We start from the raw sequence: 12708 nt of genomic DNA, 5'->3' as shown, positions 1-12708 counted from the left end.
ACATATACACTCACACTCACCCCCACACTCAAATTGACATAGTGTATTTCATCAGTCTTTCAATAAATACACTGTATTTATTGTATTATTTTCATTTGATTCACTACGTACTTATAATTACTATCAGCATATCATTATTCTGTGAGCTATTTACAATGGGATTAATAGAATCCCACGTCCCCAATGTGTATGAAAAACGCAGTTCCTTTACTTCACATTCATAACAACTAAATCCAGACATCGTAATTATTGAGATCAAGGCTTCATTCACCTACTTGTAGTAAATTTGCAAGCTAAAATTGAATATGGCCGAAAATTCTATTGTTGTTACCAGAGCTCGAGGCCGCAGGCGCTTGTTTCCCCGAGATATGTATCATAATATTTCTATCAGTATACGATAAAATGTCGATAATATCGATGATATTGACGTATTTAGCCAACTGTTTATGAAAGGGGTAACATTACATTTATCTCTATTATCGCGCAAGTCCACCCACCGCGAAATAACAACAAGGTTTGCAACAGAACACAATTACCGTACGGCAACATGAACTTTCCGCCGGCCGTTTTACTCAGCAAACATTTCGAAAATTTTACCTTCCGTCAATTCCTAGTTCCCAAATTTATTAAACTTCCGATAAATCGTGTCGTTGTTACAATCGGACCATGCCTACAAAAGATATTAGCCGATTTTTGACGCCATGTAGAATTGGAGCAAATAAATTTTTTCTAACTACCTTCCGTGAACGTGATTGGATATCGATGTTTACATGGTAAATGGAGAGAGCTGCTATCGACGTTTTGATGAATTGCAGGGGGTCATTATTTTTAAGTACAATACGAACAAAATAGTCACTGGCCCACCCCGGCCGAAAAAACCGATCGCTCCCTAAACAGGGTGACATCATGGTCGCCGTTGAGGGCGCTGATTTGTGGGTATACTGTGAGTTATTGTACCTAACAAACATTTTTATATTTAAAAAAACAACGTTTCAGCAGTTTTAACAAATACTAATGTGGAGTCATGATGGGCGAACGATTAGAGTGGCCGGCTTGAAATCTGCAGGTTGCAGGTTCGAGCCCATCGCTGCCATTTGTTTCTGAGTGGCAAAAGGGCAAGATTAAGTTAGAACCATGACTGTCCCTGTCAACCCAACTGTCTAATTGGGGATCTGGTAGGATAGAAGTTTCAATGTGAATGCTTTAATCTAATGTGCTTACAGAGGCTGCAATGGATTTATACTCCCCAGGGAGTTGTTGAAGTATAAAGGGCTGTTGTGCCACTATAGATCTGTGTTAGGGGTAATAAAAGTGCTTTGAGTGCAGTGTGGGAAAGCACAATATGAAAACAAAGGCTACAATGGATTGTATGATCCCCAGGGAGTTGAAGGAAAGGGCTGTTGTGCTTCTAGAGATCCATGCCAGGGGCAATAATTGTAATGCACTTTGAACACAGACTGGGAAAGCGCTGTATAAAAACAACCATTATCATTGCTAACAATTTTCAAAGCCAAGGAATAAATATGGAAATCAAAAAAAATTACAAAAGTCAGAAACTCTTCTAACATCACTACTGTGGGTTCCAATATTATGACGGTACAGAATGGAATTACGAAGTTAAATCTTACTCACTTAAAATAAGCATGATGGCCCAAAAAACATACAGACTAGTAGTACATGTTCCACCAAATCTTCAATTTGCACATGCGTGACACTGTATTTATTTATATACAGTCATTTGATAATCATAACAAGTAACAATAAACTCATATTAAAGAAGTCAAAGTTACTGTTGACTACAAATTGAAATATATGAGAAGTATGTTTCACTCATTGAGGAGTCACGTGATAACAAATGATGTCTGATGCTGTTGTCTTCAGGGAAACAATTTCTGAAACTGACATGATAAGATAACGTTAGGATAAAATCATGAACATGAAATGTATTGTATATGATGTAATAGTATTCGCATACATACAGACAGACAGGCAGGCATGTGGGTAGGCAGGCAAACATAGTATTACGTACGTACGTGCGTGCGTGCGTGCGTGCGTGCGTGCGTGCGTACGTACGTACGTTTGTACATACATACATACATACATACATACATACATACATGTACATACATACATACATACATACATACATACATACATACATACATACATACATACATACATACATACATACATACATATTGTATTTGGTTTTCGTCAAGTATCATGGAATTGCTGAGAATAGTTGATAAGCAAGCACAACTAAGTTTGATCATAGATATTAGAATGATTCTTTGTTATCAGACAAGTAATTCGATTTCGACGTCAACGAACTTTAGAATACTTACCCATGCATGTTCTGCATATCGACATCTCTTACAGTGACGCTATGTATAATTAGCCTGGGAGTGGCAAGTCATTGCAGAAATCACCATTGCAACAATTCATATCCTAAACGTTATACAAAGAGAGACAAGATTAGATAATTATATAGCAATATTGATGCTAAGATGATAGCATCTATAGTCAATATACAGACGTACAAATCTAAAATAACATTATATATATATATGTCATTGAGTTAAACCTTTAATAGTAGTCTGAAGTTAAACCTATTTGGGAACTTTAAGAACGGCGCCTCACCAAAGCTGGATGATGTGCCATCAAATATTTCCTTGTATTGTTCGTACTGTGCGATCAAGTCTTTCAAAACTCTAAACTGTTTACATCTTGTTTTCATGAATATACCTTCTTTATCCTACTATTGAAATTGTATGCTGCAGATTACTGTAAACCTAGATTTTTTGGCTATTTGGAAATTTTATGATTTTACAATCTTCAACTAGTTCTCAAAGACTAGTTTTTACGAATTACTAAGCCTGGTGATAGATAGATAGATAGATAGATAGATAGATAGATAGATAGATAGATAGATAGATAGATAGATAGATAGATAGATAGATAGATAGATAGATAGATAGATAGATAGATAGATAGATAGATAGATAGATAGACAGATAGATAGATAAATAGATAAATAGATAGATAGATAGATAGATAAATAGATAAATAGATAGATAGCAATGGTTTGTCTGGTTTGTAAGTATATGGTACAACGTAAAAGACGGGTTTGTTATCATCGCATTTTAGAATGTGTTACTTACCATATACTTATCTGGTTCACAGAATATAGATGCACTGATCCTATCTAGACATCCTAGATAAAGCATATCTTTGATTGGCAAACCACTGATGAAACAAGTGCCATATGTGATGCATGTGTCCATACCGCCACAATCTGAGGCAGGATGACATCTACAAACGGTCTCATCAGCGATGCTCTCGGAGAAAGACGAACTATAACTTATGTCACTGCTGGGTGGTACATAATCATCGGAAGACAGGGACACGGACGCACTTAATTCAGTCCCGTTCAGAATATGTGCAAATTTCTCAGCGAAGAATTCGGTCAATCCTTTGAATAAGATGCAAGTCATTTAGTAGAGTGATAAGAAGTCAGACAACGATAAATACTTTCTATAATTATATCTATTCTAAGTACATATTTCAAAATATTTGAGCATGTTAACGTCGCCGACGAAGATGAACTCATTTTAAAGACCGCGCCATGCAAAAATGGTCAAGTTTTAAACGCCGTTTCGACATTGGTGCCTTAAGTTTGAAAATATACATATGAATGGCTCAAAATAAAAACAATACTTCTTACATATCATTATATCCGGCTAAGAGCAATATATATAAAGTTACCTCTTCCCTGTTGAACGTTTGTCCCTATTGCCTCATTTAGCAAAAACAATGCCGCTATGATGCAGAATAGAGTCTTCATGTTGCCTACGTAGACGTTCAAATATTAGCTCACAATACGGTACAAGGTGGAATAATTTGAGAATAGACCCAAGAACAAAGAGTTCGTATATTATTTCTGCCAAACAGGCATTAAATGTTGATATTTTTGGATCGCGGATATTGGAATAATTAAATGTAAACCTTGAAGAGTCGTCGACGATTACAGCGAAAATTAAAATTGGTATAATATATCAATTTCCTTGTTGACGGAATTTGATTCATACAAAGGAAATTGAAATAATGAGCTGTGGTATTGCTTTTTAAAAGAATATTTATATTATATCGACACTTGTCAGCAAATAATGTTTATGGTGATCGACAGACTGCACAGAGAAATGGAAATCGTGAAGCAGTATCCAAAATGGCTGTATTTACATTCACAATTCATATCAGTTATACTGTGATAGTCGTTGTAGAGGATGTCACCATCCTTCTGAACTTGAACTAGAAATAAACTTTGAAGTTCATTGAAAATCTTTTCAACTTGCACAAAATATTCATATAAATTTCACTGAAATGAACAGTTCCATGATATGAAGGTAGCTCCGAGGATAGATTGAAGTTAATTAACGTTTTTGACGACTCGAGAAATGTAAAGAAAGTTAATTGTCAGATTTCATATGCCTGGAAAACTTACACGGCAAGAAAATGCATGATAATATGAAATGAACATTGTGAATAATCAAAAGTGTCATAAGAAGGTTTTGTGCCCTTAAAGGGGTTGGATTTCACAGGTGTTACAATCTGTTAGTCCCCTGATATAAATCAGAAGTAACGGGTATAAATATTAGACCAGCTCGTATGTTATGCTAGTATCCCTCTACTAGATCGTCCATTTGTGACAGTAATTAATCTTAGAACTTGACTTGCATTGAGTAAAATAAACACAATTCATTTTGATTGCATGGAGGTATTTTACGGTATGGCTAGTTGATTCTACTGGATTTCATTTTCGAACATTCCAAAATAATGAAAAGAATATAGCCCATAGACAAATAAGTGAATAAGCAAGTGAACAAGCCAAGAAATTAAGTATGTGCGATGAATAAACAAATAAATTCACTAATAGATAAATAAATAAATAAATTAATTAAATTACAATCTTAATATTACAAGTTATATTACATGAATCAGTTCAATATTGACTGCGGTGATGACCAGTCAAAACACGCACAAAACATAGGCATGAAAACGAACAATTGTAGATGTTGGGCTCAAGCGAAAAAAGATTGAGAGATTCCGAACGAATCGTCGTTGTGGGCGCTCTTTTCGCTCTTTTTCAAAATCTAATCAGTTCTTGTCATTACCATATGGAAGATGTGTAGCAAGGTTCATTAGAATAGATGCAGTAGTTTTTGTGATATCGTGTCCATAGACAGTCGGACGGACGGACGGACGGACAGACAGACAGACAGACAGACAGACAGACAGACAGACAGACAGACAGACAGACAGACAGACAGACAGATACATAAACAGACAGACAGACAGACAGACAGACAGACAGACAGACAGACAGACAGACAGATAGATAGATAGATAGATAGATAGATAGATAGATAGATAGATAGATAGATAGATAGATAGATAGATAGGCAGGCAGGCAGGCAGACAGACAGACAGACAGACAGACAGACAGACAGACAGACAGACAGACAGACAGACAGACAGACAGACAGACAGACAGACAGACAGACAGACAGACAGAAGTATAACATAACCTCCCCTTATAGGAGGTAAAAATCGGGTTATCTCCAATATGTTAAATCTATAGTGTATCACATAGTGTATCATGTACATTCTACCTAATGATTGAAGGTCAACATTACTGAACGTCAGACTTCTAATTGGGACGATATTGTTCTCAAACATTGTCGGTGCATCGCTAAATTGATGAAAAGTAATGACTAATCTGAGTTTAAATTATCACGTTTCCACCAGTAACCCGGTTACCATACATAGTCAAACACTTTTTGGTGAATAGAAAAATGGATATTTTTGAAGATGAGGCGTTGTTTAATATATTCATAAATTTGTTTACCGTGAAATGTAAATTACAAGTCAGCAAGCTAAGCCAACACGAAATTGTACATTCATGAATAACAAAACTCAGTCTGGTAATCAAAACAAACAGTCACGGTAAAAATATATAGACAGAGCTGTTTAATACATCGTGACGCGATCAAGACGTGGAACTAGTGATATGGTATATCTTCGTAGTGAATAGATAGAATTTCGTACAACACAGTTTCTAAAATAAAATAGAAAGATACAAAAAACATGAGGTATATTAAGCACATTTCGAGGAACGTCTCGGTTAGTGAAATTCTCTCGTGTACGTGGAAGCCAAGTCTAATGAGTAAAATGGCCAAATTTTACTTTAGTGCATACTTCCTTGATCATGAGTGTTTTCTTTACATACAACTTTAAAATGATGTTTCTTTCTCTTGGTTTTCAACTTCACACACGCACACGTTAGTCTCAACCAGCTCTAAATTACTAGAAATATGAAGAAATTCCCGGTTTGCAGGAACGACGTCGACACATTTTGAAATTTCGAATAGTTTTGAAGATGACTATATGGAGATAACTATAATAGGGAAAACACAATATGTTATATTCTCCATATATGTACCCACTTCAATTATATATAGTGCCTTATATGTCCACATAAAGATTAGTCTGTTTACTGCACTGCCGAGATACATTGTTAGTGAGTCGTACCTCCCTCATAGCCTGATTACTGTGCTGTCGAGATACATTGTAGTTCGTTCCTCCTAGCCCTCGTGTGGATGCGAGGGCTAACGATGTATCTCGACAGGGCTGAAATTAACAGTCTACATAACGATATATAAAAGAATACATTTGAAAGATTCAGAAGTACTTTGATAACTTTTAAAGGACTCCATAAATATAATATTTCATGAGTTACACTACTTCGTATACAATTATCGGTAGCAGGTAATACAGTGTAAACACGAATTTTGCACTAAAAATTAAATCCTTGCTTTTGCGGAACATTGAGACTCAGTGGTAGCTTTCAGTAAACAATTCTTAAAAGTTTTTTGTAATGCCTCAAAGATGGGTCTTTCATTCCCGAACCAGAAAAAAATATAAATAAATGACTCCGAAATTAGTTAAAGAAATTGGATCATGATGCATACTACCATCGACATTCTGTTAGACTCACCTGTCAGAAGATTTGCCCATTATTCTAGCTGTAACCACTGACTATTTCTCACTAACAATATATGAGTAGGAATCATCACTTGTATTGGAGTCATCACCTGAACCCCAGGCGTAATCATTACATAAGTCAGTGTTACAACAACCAATGTCCTAATAAATGAAAAAAATCAGGGATTTTGGTATCAGATATAATAAACTACCTGCCATGATAGACATATGGACTCATCACTTTTGAACTTTGAGAAATCGTATGACAATATGCCTAATGTACAGAATGTTCAGTAATGTTATATAGAATTTAAAAATGAACATTTCAAAAACAAATTGCTGACAGATTGACATTTTAAGTAATTGCATATTGAAATGCCGACATCATTGTGTTCGTGGTGGTGGTGGTGGTGGTGGTGGTGGTGGTGGTGGTGGTGGTGGTGGTGGTGGTGGTGGTGGTGGTGATGATGATGAGGGTGGTGGTGGTGGTGGTGGTGGTGGTGGTGGTGGTGGTGGTGGTGAGGGTGGTGGTGGTGGTGGTGGTGGTGGTGGTGATGATGAGGGTGTTGGTGGTGGTGGTGGTGGTGGTGGTGGTGGTGGTGGTGGTGGTGGTGGCGGTGGTGGTGGTGGTGGTGGCGGCGGCGGCGGCCGTGGCTGTGATGATTGCTGGTTTGTTCAATATACTTTTCAATGAGAGGGGGAGAGGGAGACACAGACAGACAGACAGACAGACAGACAGACAGACAGACAGACAGACACACATACACACACACACAGAAAGACACACAGACAGACAAGTCAGACAAAGATAAATACTATTAGATGTTTGCATGAATATATATTCACACATACGCAATATACATACATGCATACATACATACATACATACATACATACATACATACATACATACATACATACATACATACATACATACATACATACATACATACATACATTCATACATGATATACGTAATGGGTGTATGTTTGAGAGGGAGAATATTTGACAGATGATGCGCGCACGTATATATATATTAATGTTGAGTATATATTAATCACCTAACCTGGATCATTTGATGGTTACATAGCTCATTGGTGGTTTCTTCACCGAGACAACCAAGGAACATCGGCCCACTTCCAGTCCCACTAATGTAGCATGATCCATAGATGGTACAAGTGTCTTTGTCGTCACACGGTGGATTACATTTACAAGTGACTTTAGTGGGCTTGATCAAGTCTCCGATTAATGACGAACTCTCAGATGTTGACGATGAATCATACAGAACTTCGTTCCCGTAATCATTACGTTTAATTTTACCTGTAAATGTATTGCAAAATGCAATTGAAATATTTGCTAACAACTTCAGCCACACTATACATAGAGTAGTAGCAATGGACTGAAATAATAAATTAAAGATTTAAGATAACTCTATTTTCATCGTAGCTTTCTTTCTAAATCATGAAATTACTCTTCACTGATAATAAGGCACGATATACAAACTCCGGGTACGTGATAGGATTGCGATATTAACTACGCATGCGTCAGTTGATTCTTATAAATGTAACACATTGTCAATAAATGCTGAATATATGGTATCAGCCATAGCAATATATCTAACACTCTCGGGTATTACATGAAGAATTACCTTTGCAATAAAGCAATTGCCAATACTAGTGCTAGACATGCCGTACTCTGTTAGCAATACTAGTAAAGTGTATTATCCACATTTAGATAACTTTTGTATAGCTGGGATTGGCTATGGGGGTGTGTGATCAGTATCGATCATCATACGCATACGGTGGAAGGGGTAACTATAGAAATAGGACACGAAAACAGCATACAGTCGGTTAATACACATACATGAAATCGATGTAATTAACAAGGTCCGTCATGCAGCTGTGTTGTTCATGTCAGTGTAGTAATTACTATTATTGGCTTGATACAAGTGTACGTGGCCACTGATAATGAGTAAATCGCATACGTATGCAGTTAATGAAAACAGTGATTCAACTGTTAATTTTTTTGAAAACAAAAAATGTGTATTGTTATTTCAAAATACATTGATTACCTATACACCAGTGTTCGCGTTCCAAGTCTACAGATTGAAGGAACGGTTATGGAAACAATTTTTATGATTAAATTATGATAGATATATGAGTGCTTATATTATGTTCGGCGACATACAACCATTAACACAATAAATCATTTATATAATATTTTGGCCGTTTCCCGCTCATTGACTGGTTTTCAAAATCGGACGGAGTTTTGGTAAAACCAGAACATAGAACACCACGAGGTGTAAGCTTTGTAACTTGAAGGGTACACGACTGCAGAACGTACTTACCTTGAAACATTCGAGACTCTATTCGAGATTCTATCCCCGATGACACAAACAAAACTATAGCAATTGTTAACCACAGCACCTGCATTGCCATTTTCGTAACTTTACTAGTTCAAAAACAAACTACGGACACAAGTCGCTGCGTAGCATTAATATTTTCACGACTAATGCAGCTAATTTGCATATTAAAACCGAATTATCATCTCCGGATTGTGTTATTTCCAACGTTTAACTCTATTTGCAATTAACGTCCCTATTAATATTACGAAACAATCTCTCCTGAGAATGATCAAACAATTAACATTGCTTTGTATCCAAATTGTCTAAGTACGAATGTACAGCCTGAAGACGTTATAGAAAGGGGGACACGTCCAGATATTAGCCTTATGTTTAGTATGGGTTCTTCAACTGGTAATAATATGCTGCCTGCGATATTAAAAATTCCTAGTTACAAAATCTAATTTTTATTTTTCAATAAATATGATTGAAAATGGTGAAAGATTGTTTTTAAGGATTTTATTCCAAAAACAGACCCATACCCAAACAGTCGTGAAACCAGAGTATTTTGACGACCGGATAATAAGCTAAATGTCACCACCATCATTAGAGTACGACAGTTTCCTGTGTAGACTAATACATCATTGGTTATTATACGATAATTATCCATCATGATTTGTCAAGTAATCAGCTTTTTCCGTTCTCTTCGTTATTAATGACCATTTTAAATTGCCATACATTATGGACTTTTGTTTAGATTTTGAACACACAATTATAAATTACTCCATAATGTGGTTTCTAGATAAGATTCTGCTGTGGAATATTCCAATGACTTGTAATACAGGTGATTTGTACACGTTGATGGGTATCTATATTCAACAGAATTTATTACCTATTACCTAAATTTATTATTGTCACTTACCCATTTGGTTTTCACTTTTGAGATGACAGCATGATCTATTATTCCAATTTATCTAAAGCCTCGATATTTTAATTTTTTTCCGTCGCCCTAACGACATGTTATTTTATGTCTTGTCAGCCAAATATCTACGGGAAACGGTTAATTGTAATCTTAAAGCTGAATAACTCGGTGTCTACTAGTTATTTATGGTATCTATGGTGGTGTAAACTGGGTTGGCACTAAGGTTTAAACAGGAGAAAAACAATCCGGATACAGTACTGACAATTGCGAGATGCTGCTAGGGGTTTGTATCATCACTTGGTTGTCATAAACACTTCGGCGACGGTATCACATTTGTTAATGACTCAAACCCGACAAAAGAAAACTCGGGGAAAGCACGTCATGACTACTTTTTCCTTAGATTGTTCGGATTTCATTTTGTTTTGATTTGATTTGATGCATGGATCGCATGCATAACGATGCATAACGACTCAGACAAAATGATTTTATGGGAGGTGTACTCAGTATACTCGTAGACCATATACTCTTTCAATCACCCGGAATGAAATGGCGTAGACATTATTCAAGTATACAAGAAATGACACATCGAGCAATAGATTACAAACTGTGGTGCTGAAAAAATGATTTCGAATTCTGCCGTGCTCCAAATGTATTTTACCTTTCTTAGTTCAAGTTAGCTAGGTGATCTGTACATTTATTATCAGCCAACATTATGATAGATGTACTTTTACAAACAGAGAAATAGCTTATCCCAAATTTTATGTGTAATGTGATAAGTGTGTGCTCAAAGGTATGTGTACTTGCTGCGTTGCAGAAGACATACCTATATTATGCAAATTAGAGTTATTGATATATAATCCATTATGCAAATTGTGTCATTGTGATCTACATATGATATGATATCGGATAAGGACTTATCTTGTTTTTTTCACGAGCGATATTGATGTAAGTTAAGAATCAATGCTTGTCCTGTTATGTAATTCATACACAGTCACTTGTAAGCTAATATTCTATTCAAGGATGGTCAGAATACAAAATAATAATGTTATTAATTATTTATCCTAAAAATGCCGTCCCCATCACAGTGTTAACGCGAATATAACATAATATAACATATATTTTTAACATATACATATGATATGTGTTATATTCGCGTTAACACATAACCTGTGACCTCTAAAAGATTATGCAATAATTACGCAAGTAACAGAATCAATGAGAATTTATACTAACAACGCTGGCTATCTAGAGGCTGACAGGTCAGCCGTTGTGGGCGCGGTCTAATCTCCTTTCCCAATTAGGGCAGGCTGATAAACCCGGACCGATGACGTCACTATAGTCTAGCTTCACTCAAGACTCTTGACGAATACACCAGTATGGGTTACAGTATTGTAACTGAGTGTTTTGTAACATTTTTTGAAAGCCCAGATATTATATTTTATCTACTTTGAAAATCTGTTTACGGAGACTGGAGTTGCTCAGTTACAGCTGCTAGGCAACTACCTTTAATTCTGTTTTCCTAGTATCATGTAATCATTTATCATTAGTACACTGTTTCTTGTATATTTATATTCCTGAAAATAAACGAATATTCGAATATAAAAAATATTAAGCCTAACATCATTACATGTAATTGTATGAAAACTTTTTCTTTTCACAAAAAAAATTAGAATAATTTATTGTGCTTATGACACTTATTGTACTCTAAACACAGACAACTTTCTTACTTGTCTACATGTGCTCTAAATAAATGTTCACAGTCGCTAAAAGAAGATCATTTGTGTCGAAATTTTATCAAAACAACGGCAAGAACGTTTCTCTAGAATAAAATGACACTGTTGAACCATAGACCACTAACCCAAGTCGTCTACGGTCTATTTAGTATGGTTGGTCCGCGTAGGTGTCACAGTCTGTAAACATTCACCGAGTCATCATGCCATGTGTTGGGTTTTACTTGAAATGCTTTGTAGTTTTTTTTTACTTTGCACCATAGACAGTGGAGAAACCTCCCCACTCTCGATATTTGCACTCACCGCAGCTAGTCTAGGTCCTGACACTGAGGAACCATGGGATTGTACGTAATGTAGTACGTATGATACGGTCCCTGTGTGGTCAGGGCCTAGTATAGACTACACCAGCGCAGGCCCACACTTGTTGGGAGAAAACTTCGGAAAGAAAATTATACTTCTCCTTAAAGACATATTTCAAAAGTGTCTAAATCTACATTTGTCACTGAAATAGATGTAAAATTGATTGTGATACTGGGCAAATATTAAACGATGAAGAAAAGAATGCGCATTCACGGGTCAAAGGTCATATACTTCTCTCGACGGTCAAAGTTCGTGACTCGATTGCAAGTACACCTGAACCCCATGGACCACGACGCTCCGAATTTCATGTGACA

At 36.2% G+C, this 12708-nt stretch overlaps 2 protein-coding genes across 2 annotated transcripts; both read right to left on the bottom strand.

The window, feature by feature from the left end:
• Nucleotides 1-1709: 1709 nt before the first annotated feature.
• Nucleotides 1710-3937, bottom strand: LOC144435927 (uncharacterized). The gene is made up of 4 exons (XM_078124569.1): nucleotides 3766-3937; nucleotides 3162-3472; nucleotides 2346-2448; nucleotides 1710-1898 (listed from the first exon to the last, which is right to left on the bottom strand). The coding sequence occupies exons 1-3, from the start codon at nucleotides 3842-3844 to the stop codon at nucleotides 2395-2397; spliced, it is 444 nt and encodes a 147-aa protein (XP_077980695.1). The 5' UTR covers nucleotides 3845-3937; the 3' UTR covers nucleotides 1710-1898; nucleotides 2346-2394.
• A 3117-nt stretch (nucleotides 3938-7054) lies between these two features.
• On the bottom strand, nucleotides 7055-9536 carry LOC144435848 (uncharacterized). The gene is made up of 3 exons (XM_078124485.1): nucleotides 9389-9536; nucleotides 8108-8361; nucleotides 7055-7203 (listed from the first exon to the last, which is right to left on the bottom strand). The coding sequence occupies exons 1-3, from the start codon at nucleotides 9477-9479 to the stop codon at nucleotides 7096-7098; spliced, it is 453 nt and encodes a 150-aa protein (XP_077980611.1). The 5' UTR covers nucleotides 9480-9536; the 3' UTR covers nucleotides 7055-7095.
• Between the last annotated feature and the right edge of the window lie 3172 nt (nucleotides 9537-12708).

This window comes from Glandiceps talaboti, chromosome 5 (assembly GCF_964340395.1).
Source record: "Glandiceps talaboti chromosome 5, keGlaTala1.1, whole genome shotgun sequence".
Taxonomy (NCBI): domain Eukaryota; kingdom Metazoa; phylum Hemichordata; class Enteropneusta; family Spengelidae; genus Glandiceps; species Glandiceps talaboti.
The sequence above is the reverse complement of the archived record's forward strand: the minus strand, read 5'-3'. Positions and strand labels throughout refer to the sequence as shown.